This window comes from Abramis brama (assembly GCF_963993115.1).
Source record: "Abramis brama genome assembly, chromosome: 8".
NCBI lineage: Eukaryota > Metazoa > Chordata > Actinopteri > Cypriniformes > Leuciscidae > Abramis > Abramis brama.
The window spans coordinates 10,046,515-10,060,269 of record NC_139970.1 but is presented as its reverse complement, the minus strand read 5'-3'; the positions used below and the strand labels follow the sequence as shown (position 1 = coordinate 10,060,269).

Genomic DNA, 13,755 nt, shown 5'->3' with positions numbered 1-13,755 from the left:
CTACAAAAAATAATTAAGAGGTCATTTTACTGCACACAGATCAAGCTTGAGTTTTGTTATCAATATTAAATTGCATAATATTTGCAAAGTCTATGAATCGCCATGTATTGGGTGATTAAATTTTATATTTTGCTTGTGAATAGGTTGACAACGCTACAACGGTATTAGCCGAATAATTACGTTGCAGCGTTGCTAATGCTAATCATTACTAGGCCTATCTCTCTTTACCTGTTGCCACTTATGTTTGTCCTCTTGAAAATGAATCTATAAGCTTGGCACATTTGGCAGCATCCTCCTCCAATGCCTTTCTTTTTTTCAACCTGGCTTTTTCAGCCCCTCCTGGCCTCTTCCTCCCATCCATCCTCCCTGACGCGTACCGTTACGGTAGGGCCCAGCTATCGGTAGGCGGTGCTGCGGTAGCCCATATGCGGTAGCCTACCTGAGAAAACGTTTTGGAAAAGACGGCCAACCAACTCTATAGGAGGGGAGGGGAGAACTCCCTCATGGTACAACCCATGCAGAGGCTGCGCGCTGCGGTGTCAGAATGTGGAACGCGTGTAGCCTAATGTAGCCTAACTAACGTGACAAATGTGAAAAAAAAAAAATTTTCCTCGACCGGCCCAAAAGTGAAGCGGCCCACCGGGAATTCTCCCGATTCTCCCGATTACCCACCCCGGGCCTGGGCTGCCCTCCTGTAACTAAGCATACATTTCAACACCACATGAACAATGTTTATGGTAAGCCAATATTATTATTATTTTCATATTTTTGAAGTGGTGAAGATAATCCCTGATGATCCAACACAGGCTGAAGTATATCACTGTTTAGTGGATTGTAACCCAACACCGACTAACTACATCTGGATCAGGTAATGAAGTCCTCAGTTCTTTGATTTCTACACTTTTCAGACACATTCAGGCTCTGTCCACACTAGTGTATTTTTGTTTTAACACTGCGTTTTTAAAATGAAAACAATCCTCGTTCATACTGGTGTTTCCACTGCATTTCAGAAAAGATCTCCATCCACACTACATGACCAAAAACGCATGTCATTCATGCTCACTGGTATGGAATGCCAAAGCTGACGTAATAATAAATAAATAAATACATAAATAAATATACAAAGAAATGTAAAAAAGTATTTATACTTTTATTTCCTTATTTATGTATAATTGTATTTTTACCACATTTATTTATTTTTTAATGTATGTATTTATTTATTTATGCATTAATTTATTGAAGAGTAGCTAGGAATCCACCATGCCTTAAAATTAGGCCATATGAGGTGCGCAGACAAAAAAAAAACAATAAGAGAGGCACTTCAAAAGAGTCCGCACACTCCACAAAAGAGGAAGAATGTCAAAAAGCGAGATAAAATCAAGTGCTTTTACTGAGAAAAAAGGCAAACGTTTCGGTCACATGCGACCTTTCTCAATGGCAAAGGTTGCATGTGACCGAAACGTTTGCCTTTGTTGTTTACTTTTGTTGTTTACTAGGTATTTTTGTAAAATTTAAAACCCAAGCATCGAAGTTTTACCACAGGTTTACAATAATAAGTGATACATTGATCATAAAGAACTAATTTGTGTCAAGACTGCACATTAGTCACACAGAAATAAAGTGATAATTACAGTTATTTCACAAAAGAAGGAGGACGCACTTACTTAAGTTGTGTCTGATTCTGTTTCTTTGTAGTCACAGGACATATTATTCACATCACATTTAGAAAGAATGATCATTTCTACAAATTTTCCACCAAAAATACGAACGGAGGAGCTTTATATGACTTGTCTGATTTCTTCAAGCGGTCCTATTTACCATGTTTACTATGGTAATCAGGGTTTGAAATGAACTTTTTCACTCACTGGCCAATTTGGCTACTACATTTTTTAGTTACCGGCCATTCAGAACTTCTACTATAGCCAAAAAAAAGAAATTAACCAGATTAACTATGTCACAGCTTATATATATAATGGATTTCATATATTAATTTCTTATTCAAAGAAAATCCTGTCATCCATCCATCTCCTCCCTTCCTCTTTCCTCTTTCAAGTTTCCAGATTATTGCCTTTTACCATTTTACATTATCAAGTCTTGAGACATTAGAAAATGCCAGACAGTCTGGTTGAGGAACAACCACTCCCTGAGAAGACAAAGGACATTTCTGGAAATTAGCATTTAAACTCTTTCTTGAGAAACTAGCATCCCCATCCAAGACGAAATCACACTCCCCCATCTCGTCTCTCTCTCAAGCTGAGATCACCTGAATTCACCCCAAAATCTATATGGTTTAATGTGAACAATTATCATACAACACTATACATGTCTGGTATCATTTGAAATGTCTCAGTGCGACTGGTACAAAGGTCTCATCCCCAAATAAGTCAAACATGAGGTAATACAGTTTTTAAGAGTTCAGAGATATCTTGCTTTCAGAGGAGGTTGGGTCTTCCATGCAAATGGCATCCTGCTAGCCTAGAAATCTAGACGCACCCTAGCGGCAGCAAAATGTATTTCGCAGCCAGGTGGGTCTAGGCACTCTCAATAGACCTTCTAGCTGCAAAAACCTAAATTGGGTCAGGCCAATCACGTCGTGTATAGAGTAGGCGGGGGCGGGCTTAACATATGACGACAGAGTTGCGACGGCTGCCACTTGAAAACAAAGAATGACGGCTGCTGGAGAACAACGGTCTTTCGAATCGGCTTTGGCCGCGACTCTGGAGGACTTGGAGTTAAGTTTTTCTTTGAGAAAAGAGCAAAGAACGGCACTTAAGTCATTCTTAAAAAAAGGAAGATGTGTTCGTCGTTTTGCCGGCCAGATATGGCAAAAGTTGAATCTATCAACTAAGCTCCGCTGTTGGGAAAACGCTCTGGTTGGTTGAAGCGCTGTCCTATTGCGTGCAGAGGGAATTTGAAAGGCAGCCGTTTATCCCGCCCCTCGGATTAAACCGCGTCTATGGTGAGTTTCCAGACCTAACATCTTGATGTAGGTCTGGCTTGCCAGGCTAGCATCCTGCCATCAAAAGGTGTAAACTCCGGTGGAGACAGTGATTCATGCAAATTCCCATCGTTAGCACATGGGAAAGAAGTTTCTGTCCTCGGTCTGAGTACTTAAAGAAATGCCACAAGAGGCTCAGGGTGATTTTGTAGTTCAAATCAGCCCGTAATGCTGGACGTCTTCAGACATTCAGCATTATGTATTTTTCTAATGTCAGGTTTGCGTCTTTTCTCTTTATTCCAGAGCATTTGAAGTTTTGTATTTATTATCTTTGAACTGATTATGTAATTGGCATGATACATTAACCTGACTATAAATAAATTGTTATATTTGGATTTATTCTGACTTTGAAATTATTAACTTTAGTAGATTACGTTGTATCCATTGTTTCCGCAAATCTGCGTCCAGGCTTAAGTACAGTACATACTAGATCCCAGTCTAGATGGAGCTTGAGGCACATCCGGTGGGATTCTAGATTCCTGACTAACTGCTTGACCTGCAGGCGCATTACTATAGGGGGCTAGATAAGAATACTATTGAGGTGATAGCAAGCATTGGAGCGGCATTATCTTAATGTACTAGCCATAACCTCTGGTTATTGTTTTGGGCTTTAACTAAGTTGTTCTATAGGCGACTGTATGGCTACATGGGTACGTGTTGCGACATTGTTGAACTGCTTTAGCCATAACCTCTGGTTATCAATCAGACTGGCGAATTTGTGATCGTGGGTGTAGAAAGGTTCAATATATATTTGCACGGAAGGAAGAAGACAGGGGTCGGCTTGACTGAAACACTCTATTTTATTACTCAAAATAAATAAACAAAACAAAAGGTGCGCACGTAGCGCGTTCACCGTGCTCGGCACAGCACTCAGTAAACATATAACAAACAGACAATCACTCTCTCAGGACAGCAGCAAACGTGTGAGTGTTCCAGTCCAACTCTCTCTCCCATCTCCTCCCGAATGCTGGCTTATATCCAGTCTCTCCACGCCAATCACTGCAATCAGACACAGGTGTTCATCATTTTGCACTTGACCTACTTACTCACCGATCGGCCCCCTCCTTTCTCTCCTGCTACAGACTTCGCAAAACCACGCCCCCCTCGCCACATACCCCCACCGCCCGACTCAGGCCGGGGAGCCATCCGGCCTGCAGCCTCCCCCCCCCTCCTCCTGGAGAGGAAGTCAGCCACAACCATCTGTACACCCGGCCTGTGGATCACCTTGAACTTAAAAGGCTGTAAAGCGAGATACCAACGAGTGATCCGCGCGTTGGTATCCTTCATGCGGTGGAGCCACTGCAGGGGAGCGTGGTCCGAACAGAGGGTGAACTCCCGTCCCAAGAGGTAGTAGCGGAGGGTGAGAACGGCCCATCTGATGGCCAAACACTCCTTCTCTATGGTGCTGTACACCGTCTCCCTCTTAGAGAGCTTCCGACTGATGTACAGCACCGGCCGCTCCTCACCCTCCACCTCCTGGGACAGGACCGCGCCCATCCCCCTGTCCGACGCGTCGGTCTGTAGGATGAAAGGGAGAGAAAAGTCAGGGGCATGTAAGAGCGGTCCGCCACACAAAGCAGCCTTTATCTGGGTAAAAGCCCGCTGACACTGCTCCGTCCATTGGACCGTATCTGGTACCTCCTTTTTAGTTAGATCAGTCAGCGGGCTGGCGAGGTCCGAATAATTAGGCACAAACCTTCTGTAATAACCCGCCAGCCCCAGGAACTGTCTAACCTCCTTTTTGGTCTTGGGTCTCGGACAAGTCGCAACTGCTGCTGTCTTGTCAATTTGGGGACGCACTTGTCCATGACCCAAGTGGAAGCCCAGATATCTTACTTCCACCCGCCCAATTGCACACTTCTTCGGGTTGGCCGTGAGCCCAGCTCGTCTCAGCGTCTTCAGGACAGCCCGCACCTGCTGCATATGACGCTGCCAGTCACCACTATAGATGATGATATCATCCAAGTAGGCAGCGGCATATGCAGCGTGCGGTCGGAGAATCCTGTCCATCAGACGCTGAAACGTTGCCGGAGCCCCGAACAACCCGAAAGGAAGAGTGACAAATTGGTGTAACCCAAACGGCGTGGTGAAAGCTGTTTTTTCTTTGGATAATGGAGATAAGGGGATCTGCCAATATCCCTTGGTTAAGTCCAATGTCGAATAAAATCGAGCAGTACCCAGCCGATCAAGCAATTCGTCAACCCTTGGCATTGGATAAGCATCGAACTTCGACACAGCATTCACCCTCCTGTAATCTACACAGAACCGGATCGAGCCGTCCGTTTTAGGAACCAAAACTATCGGGCTCGCCCAGTCACTGTTAGATTCTTCTATTACTCCCAACTCTAGCATCGACTCTAATTCGCTTTGCACAACTTTCTTTTTGTGCTCTGGCAGTCGATACGGCCGGCTGCGAACCACCACGCCCGGCTCTGTCTCAACGTGGTGCTGAATGAGGTCCGTCCGACCAGGCAGGGGCGAGAACACATCAGCAAAATCTGCTTGTAAATTATGCACATCAGTGAGCTGGGATGGTGAGAGGTGGTCTCCCCCAGCGGCCAGGGCGAGAGATTTCGTTTTTACATTCGCCTCTGGACCGAGATCCTCCTCTCCGCTCACCACCATCGCCAGCATCACTGATTCCACCTCAGACCATTTTTTAAGCAGGTTGAGGTGGTAAATTTGATGTGCCCCGCCCCTATCTGTTCGTATTACCTCATAGTTGAGATCTCCAATTCGCCGTGTAACCTCAAAAGGTCCTTGCCACTTTGCGAGTAATTTTGAGCTAGAGGTAGGAAGCAATACAAGCACTTTTTCTCCCGGTGTGAATTGACGCAGTCTAGCCCCCCTGTTGTACAGCCGACTTTGCCTGTCCTGAGCCTGTAACAAATTCTCCCGTGACAGCCGCCCCAAAGTGTGGAGTTTTGTTCTCAGGTCCAGGACATACTGAATTTCATTTTTACTAGCTGAAGGTCCGTCCTCCCAAGTTTCCCTAAGGACATCTAACACCCCGCGGGGCTGACGCCCATAGAGAAGCTCGAAGGGGGAAAACCCCGTGGAGGCTTGCGGGACCTCCCGTACAGCGAACAAGAGGGGTTCTAACCACCGATCCCAATTTTTGGCGTCTTCCTGTACGAACTTTCGGATCATGGATTTCAAAGTGCGGTTAAATCGTTCGACCAGCCCGTCTGTTTGTGGGTGATAGACACTGGTCCGGATCGATTTAATGCCCAATAATCCGTAAAGTTCGCGTATCGTTCGTGACATAAACGCCGTGCCTTGATCGGTGAGAATCTCTTTCGGGATTCCCACCCGGGAGATTAGTTGAAACAGAGCGCTCGCCACACTATTTGCGGAAATATTGCGAAGCGGAACTGCTTCAGGATATCGCGTTGCGTAGTCCACTAGGACTAAAGCAAAGCGATGTCCCCGTGCTGACCGTTCTAATGGCCTGATGAGGTCCATACCAATTCGTTCGAAGGGGACCTGCATCAACGGAATAGGGCACAATGGTGCTTTTGGGTTGGCCGGTGGATTCACCAACTGACATTCACGACAAGACGCACACCATTTGCGTACATTCTCGTGAATGCCCGGCCAAAAGAATCGGGCCATGAGACGGTTAAGTGTCGCTGTTTGTCCTAAATGCCCTGCCATTGGATTAGAATGAGCCGTCTGGAAAAGCATTTCCCGACGGCTTTTAGGTACCAACAACTGAGTTGTATCCTGCTTTGACTGGGCATCTTGGGTTACCCGATACAACTTATCTTTTATGATTGTAAAATACGGATAGGTGAGCGGTTGGTCTGTGTGGAGAAGCTGGCCGTCGATTGAGCGAACCTGATCAAAGGCATGTTTCAGCGTGTCATCCTGGGACTGTTCCAGGGGAAAATCATCGCGCTCTGTGAGGATGGTTCTCTCCAGTGCGCTCTGTTCCCCTGAACCAGTACCCAGAGGTTCCGGATCAGCTTCTCCTAACTGAGCAATCGCCACCTTCCTCTTATCTTTTTTTACCCAAGAAGCATCCGCACATAAATGACCCAATAATTCATTAAACGCTGGCCAATCTGTCCCCAAAATCAGCGGATGCCGGAGGTGCGGGTTAATCGCCACCTCCACACTATGCCTTTGTCCCCTAAATTGAATATCCACAGGCATTAACGGATAATTCACCACTTCCCCGTGCACACACCGTACCTTAACCATGCGGCCATTATCCAATGCTTTAGGTTGAATCAGGCTTTGGTGGACAGAGGTTTGGTTACAGCCTGAATCCACCAGAGCCTGAAAAGTACCCCCCTTTATACTCACAGGTATTTGGTACAGGCCAGCTTGATCAGGGGCAGCTTGCGGCGCGTCGGGGACCCGGATCAGTGTCCCCACCTCCATCACCGGACACCGATCGATAAAATGACTCGGGTCCCCGCAGCGCCAACAAGCCGGCCCGGGCCTCCCCGCCGCTCCAGTGGCAGGAAGCGGGTCAAGGGATTGGCGTGGAGAGAGAGGAGAAGCAGCTTGGGGAGAGAATCCCCCCCTTGATGGGCCCCCTCCCCGGGGAAGAGGCCTGGGGGCAGATACTGGCTCCGCAGCACCCCCCGTCCTCCACCTTGGAGCCGGCCTCGGCGGCAGATTCCCCCGGTACCTGGGAAGGGGAGAGGGCTTAGGGGGGGGGGAAGAGAGAGAGAGAGAGAGAGAAGCAGATGGTAGGGGTTCGCCGACCCCCGGGCACGCCACCATTTGATCCTCCGCCAGCTGGATGGCCTGGTTCAGCGACGTCGGGCGGTGGCACTGGACCCACTGCGCGGTCCTCGTTGGCAACCGCGCCACGAATTGCTCCAGCACCACACGATCGATGATTTCCTCGACGTCGCTTCCGTCGGCCATCAGCCACTTGCGGCACGAGTCCCGGAGCTGTTGGGCCATGATGAAGGGTCGGCCAGACTCCTCGAGGTCCAACGTCCTGAACCTCTGGCGATGTTGTTCCGGAGTCCGGCCAACCCGCTGGAGAATGGCCCGCTTTAAATCCTGATAGACCAGGAGATTCTGGACTGGCAGTTGGTGTGCGGCTACCTGCGCCTCTCCGGACAGCAGGGGTATCAGCCGCATTGGCCAGTCCGTAGAGGGCCATCCCCGGTCCTCAGCCGACCTCTCAAACAGCTCCAGAAAAGCCTCCGGATCATCCTCCGGGCCCATTTTGTTGAGAGGTATCGGCGAGGACGAGTCTTTGTATGATGGGGGGACGGCCCTAACCTCCCGGTCTATCCAGCTCCGGAACAGCTCGCGGTCTTCATGCTGGCCTCGGAGGAGCGCCTCGAACCTTTTGTCCTGCTCCTCCTTTATGGCCAGCAGATGTTGGTGTTGCTCCTGGTGAAGACCCGCGAGCGATTGAATAATGTCCGCAAATGGCGTACCTGGCGGGGTCTGCATGGCGGCGGCGATCTTCTTCCTTCCCGGGATTCGGCACCAGTGTAGAAAGGTTCAATATATATTTGCACGGAAGGAAGAAGACAGGGGTCGGCTTGACTGAAACACTCTATTTTATTACTCAAAATAAATAAACAAAACAAAAGGTGCGCACGTAGCGCGTTCACCGTGCTCGGCACAGCACTCAGTAAACATATAACAAACAGACAATCACTCTCTCAGGACAGCAGCAAACGTGTGAGTGTTCCAGTCCAACTCTCTCTCCCATCTCCTCCCGAATGCTGGCTTATATCCAGTCTCTCCACGCCAATCACTGCAATCAGACACAGGTGTTCATCATTTTGCACTTGACCTACTTACTCACCGATCGGCCCCCTCCTTTCTCTCCTGCTACAGACTTCGCAAAACCACGCCCCCCTCGCCACAGTGGGCCTGCATAATATGAATGGCGAGGCACCCGAATGAACGAGGATAATAAGAGTAGAGAGTTAAATAGAATAATCAAATGGGTCTCCAAACTATTATACAAATGACCAATGACCAATTGGCATTCTAACCTAAATTCAAGGTCGTGATATGCTGAAAAGACTGTGATATGCCGTAAACCTTCATCTGGGGAAACTGTCGCTGGACCGATTGGGCAGGCCTTAGACTTTCTTATAATGTCAGTTTCTCTCATGTGTCTTCATTAACAGAGTGAATGGAAGTACTCCACATTCTGAAGGCAATAAACTTTTCATCCCAAAATCATCCTCTGATTCGAATGGTGTGTACATCTGTACAGCATCAACCAAATATGGAAGTGTGACAGGTGTGCTCTATGTTGATAACACTGGTGAGTCATTCTAGTCTAGTCCATACATGTATGCATTTAGGAACAGACAACACAGTCTCACTCCCTACGTGTCAAATGTCTGACGCATGGTCAAGGACCCCTGGCGTCAAGTTTCAATGAAAGAGGTGTACCCTTGACGTCGTTTTTCGACGCGGGGGTCCGTCAGATAGACATTCATGTAAACAAAGTGGTGTACCATTTGCGTTGTTTTTCGACGCGGGGGTCCGTCAGATAGACATTCATGTAAACAAAGTGGTGTACCATTTGCGTTGTTTTTCGACGCGGGGGTCCGTCAGATAGACATTCCAACCTCACGGCAGTTCGTGATATGGTCACGTAATTTAATTTATTGACTTTTTAAAATTTATTTCGTTATTTTCGTGATGTCAGCATGTTTTTAAAACTAAAGTAGTTCAATGGGAAGCTTTCGTGATCACAGCACGATTCTTTCTGCCTGTCGGGCTGCAGCAGAGAAGCTGTTTAATCAACATTTATTCACTTATCATGGTTTATATATTTCTTTTAATGTTATTATTTAGGTCTTATTGCCAGGGAAGCTGGATTGCTTTGCTGTTTATTGATATGTTTACAATTATATTTTATATAATTATATATATTTTTAAAAAAAGATGGACGACGCCCCTTCGCTCTCTTCCATTGATGAGAACTGAAGCCGCCAGTGTCGCGATATGGCGCTGACATCTTGGAACTTGAGTCTGCGCAGTAGTGATCTCGGGACCAGACCTGCGCAGTAGTGAGCAGGAAGTAAAGCCGTGAAATCAACACTCCGCCCTCACTCTCGCAGAGAGAGTGGATTCTGCACACTTTGTAAAAAATGTATTGCAGTACGACAAGAGGCTTGTTAAAATAAAGTAAATACAATCTCCTCAGTCCTCCGAAGATCCCGAAAAAATGTCCGTTGGTGCTTCAGTGACTACTGCGCTCAGAGAACCTGTCAATCATAGCTGTCAATCATGACGTTACACCACCGCATCACGTAACTAACTAAAAACCAACTTATTTTTGAAACAGACACTTGAACTTACAGTGTGATAAAAACGACAGAAAATGAAAGAAACCACCTTTGGGAAATAGATATTTGAAGTGTATTTAATTGTTTAGTTGGTCTCACGTCCCATTGAGTAACACAGGGAGGCGTGGCTTATGACCTATACTAGGACCAGTCACCGGGGGGCGATCGAGACGTTTTGGCTTCACTTTTCAGGGCTTGTGCGGCACGCTTGATTTTATCAGTAGGAAATCGCGCTGAAGAAGTCTCATTCCGAACACATCGCGATATTTGGCATCAGTTCACGTGTGCCAGATGTTGGTAAGTAACGTTAGTAAATACGGTAGTAAATTGTTGGTAAATACGCTGTTCTAATGATGTTTGATATAATGTCTTTTTCTGTTTGTCGATAGTCACTGCATTATATCTGTCATCTCCACGGAGGCTTTACGTTTTCTAATTCAAAACAGGGTGATACTGTCTGTCACGTGACGTGCTATAGGCCTAAGACCCGACCTTCAATCAGTTCATCATATTCATATCAGGTTAAGTAGTACTATTAGTTCCAAAGTTGTATTTGTAGTAGAAGCACAGTAATCACAAAACTTACCATGCTTTTACCAGACTATTGGTAGTTTTAATGTAAAACTTATTGTAAATGCACAGTAACCACAACACGTACCATGCTTTTACCAAAGTAACCCTAGTTTTACTGTGATAGGTGTGGTAAAAGGACAGTAACCACCACAAAACTTACCATGCTTTAAACCTCAGTAACATTAGTTTTACTGTGATGGGTGTAGTAAAGGACAGTAATAACAAAACTTACCATGCTTTTACCTCAGTATTGGTAGTTTTAAAGTGATATTTGTTGTAAATGCATATTAACCACAACACTTACCATGCTTTTAATGCTTAATAATGTAACATCCAATATTTGTAAGGTAAATCAGTCGTTTTTCTTTTACTATTATTAAAAATATTATACATAATGATATTTTCTATTCTCTTTTTTTCAGCTGAAAAGACTAAAAGGGCCTTTCGGACTCAGTCAGCCCATTATTGTTTGAGGACAAGTAACCGGAGGAGACGGACAGCTGCAAAGGCAAATATTCGCAATGGTATGTATGTGTTAGTTTTAACCCTAAATCAAACATTTTATCAAGCATTTGTTGTTTCTTAAACCTTTTCTCACAAAACCCATAGCCCAATCAGTACGAACATAGTACGATACTCGTACATATTTGTACTCGTACATAATCCTGCAGCTTTTACTCCTAGTGCTGTCATTGGCTACTGCCTCAATTCCTGTACATATTTATCGCGATATTTGTAAATCAGTTGCGCCCCTTCTTGGAAAGTAGTCGGATGTCCCACACACTGTCAGAAAGTTTATATTAATTGCATTGTATTCATTAAATTTATTACAAATTGGTCCCTGTCTGTTCATGTTCCAATGATACACGATGTCTCTCCACACCTCATATCCTACCTCTGAGTAGAAAAGCTTATCTGAACTTATCATGTCACATGACATCAGATACTCGATTATTTTGTCGTAATCAGATCAGTTACACTGCTGATAACTGTCCCGTTTGCATGTAAATCGTGTTTTTTTTAAATGAGTTCCTATGATTATTGCTTGCTATTAAAGACATACTCTTATTCATAGAAATACCCACATATCAGTGAACTTATTACATAAAAATGCTTTCAACATTGAATTATGCAACACTCTTTGCAGAAAAATATCCCACAGTTATGGATAAACTCACAACATCATCATCAAGTGCTGTGCTGGGCACATTGGGCAACAAGTGTCCTCCAACGTATTCGATCCGTGGCCAAGTTCTTCACATCTTCCCATAGGACACTGACATTCTTCAGGTCTTCGTGAAACATCTGTCTCTGTGTCTTCCTTGCTGTCTCCTGCATCCTCCTGGTGGTGTCCACTTCATCACTGCTTTTGGGTGGTGTTGTTTGGGCATGTGTAGGATGTGTCCAGCGAGGTGCACCCTTTGCTCTGTCTCAGTTTCTAAAAATCTTCATGTGAAGTCCCACTCCTCCTCAGGATCTCTTTGATATATGCAGAACCAATATTGAAAATAGTGATTTATCTTTTTCCATATTGTTAAAGCATTTTGTTTTCTCTTTTCAGCTTCATAAACTGTACTTGATGTCTGCCTAATGCCTTTATCAAAAAAGTGTCAGTGCTCATCAGGTGTTTTGCTAAAGGACATATTCATTGCTATCCATTAGTTCTAGTCATGCAGTGACTTCATGATGCAATAGACAAATGTATATTTCTGCAAGAGTATAAAGCAGGTGTTTGTCCAAACAATTGAAGATAGTGAGAGTTCAGGAAAACCTTTTGAAAACAATCAATATTTTTGGAATTCTTTTCAGTGCTAAAAGAATATTACAGAAATGACACACTTGACATACTGGACATTATTCTGAGTTTGTTACCTTTACATTTAAATGGACTTAATGTCTTACATTTAGCTTCATTAAACCTTTTATTACAGTGGTCACTATAGTATACACCATAACTGGTATCATTATATCACTACCTGGTTAATGTAAATGTAATATACCTGTGAATGTATTTTATAGAAGCATTTTCTTGCTGACATTTATAATCATCAACTATTTTAAGTTTCCTTTCATTTAGTTACAATAAAAGTGACCAATAATCACAAGGATATAGAATTAAAGTTGAGAATGTAAAATGTTGTGCTTACGTTTTTGCCTATTTTTTCTTTAAAGTGAAGAAACAAATATATTTTCACATAACAAAGTTGAATCTCATCTTTTGGTTTGTAAAAATATTTGTTTACGTTACTGTATGTGTCACTATAATAGATTACCCATGTATCTGGATATATATATATATATATATATATATATATATATATATAGTTAACTGATTTTTATTGTTGTGCAGTAGTTTTGGCGGTTTGACATTAAATATTGGAATATGCTTTCAAAATTGTGTGCATTAATTGTGGTTTTGTTACATTTATTTGTATATAATTGATATACCTTTGATATACTATACATACACTGTAAATGTTAGAAGCACTTTAGTACATGTAATTATCTTTAATTAAAATACTGCAAAACTACCCTGCTGTAGGACATTGCTTAGGAAAAAGTTTCTCAAATGATCATCCATCAGTCTAGTTAAATAAGCAAATTTGTGTCATTGATCATGTTAACTCGTTTTTGGATGGTAACCACACAAAGGAGTCTTTTGTTTTTTTAATATGAGTTTTATAATTTAATTAGAAGGAATACATGTTTAACAGCCCAAATATGAAATATTTAAGGTATATCCCTGCAGCCGAACCAGAAGAGATCTGTCATCATTTACCATAAAAGGGCAAGTAAATGTGACGCATCTGTTCAGCTGGGTTGTTATTGGTTGTGACTTTCTCGTAGAACTCGCTGTGATTGGACTATCGTTTAACCCATATAAAACGGCGC

At 44.1% G+C, this 13,755-nt stretch overlaps 1 protein-coding gene and 1 long non-coding RNA gene across 2 annotated transcripts; one reads left to right on the top strand and one right to left on the bottom strand.

Annotated features, from left to right (window-relative positions):
• Window positions 1-3,737: 3,737 nt before the first annotated feature.
• On the bottom strand, window positions 3,738-9,643 carry LOC311088864 (uncharacterized protein). The gene is made up of 2 exons (XM_084123238.1): window positions 7,310-9,643; window positions 3,738-3,997 (listed from the first exon to the last, which is right to left on the bottom strand). Exons 1-2 carry the CDS (start codon window positions 8,423-8,425, stop codon window positions 3,995-3,997), a joined length of 1,119 nt encoding a protein of 372 aa, XP_083979364.1. The 5' UTR covers window positions 8,426-9,643; the 3' UTR covers window positions 3,738-3,994.
• A 251-nt stretch (window positions 9,644-9,894) lies between these two features.
• LOC311088544 lies at window positions 9,895-13,132 on the top strand. Its single transcript, XR_014607516.1, has 3 exons — window positions 9,895-10,587; window positions 11,286-11,387; window positions 12,011-13,132. It is a non-coding gene; the product is annotated as an uncharacterized lncRNA (long non-coding RNA).
• The last annotated feature ends 623 nt before the right edge of the window (window positions 13,133-13,755 follow it).

Bases quoted from the DNA above. Each gene is read 5' to 3' on its own strand.
- LOC311088864 (XM_084123238.1), bottom strand. From the start codon at position 8,425: ATGCAGACCCCGCCAGGTACGCCATTTGCGGACATTATTCAATCGCTC.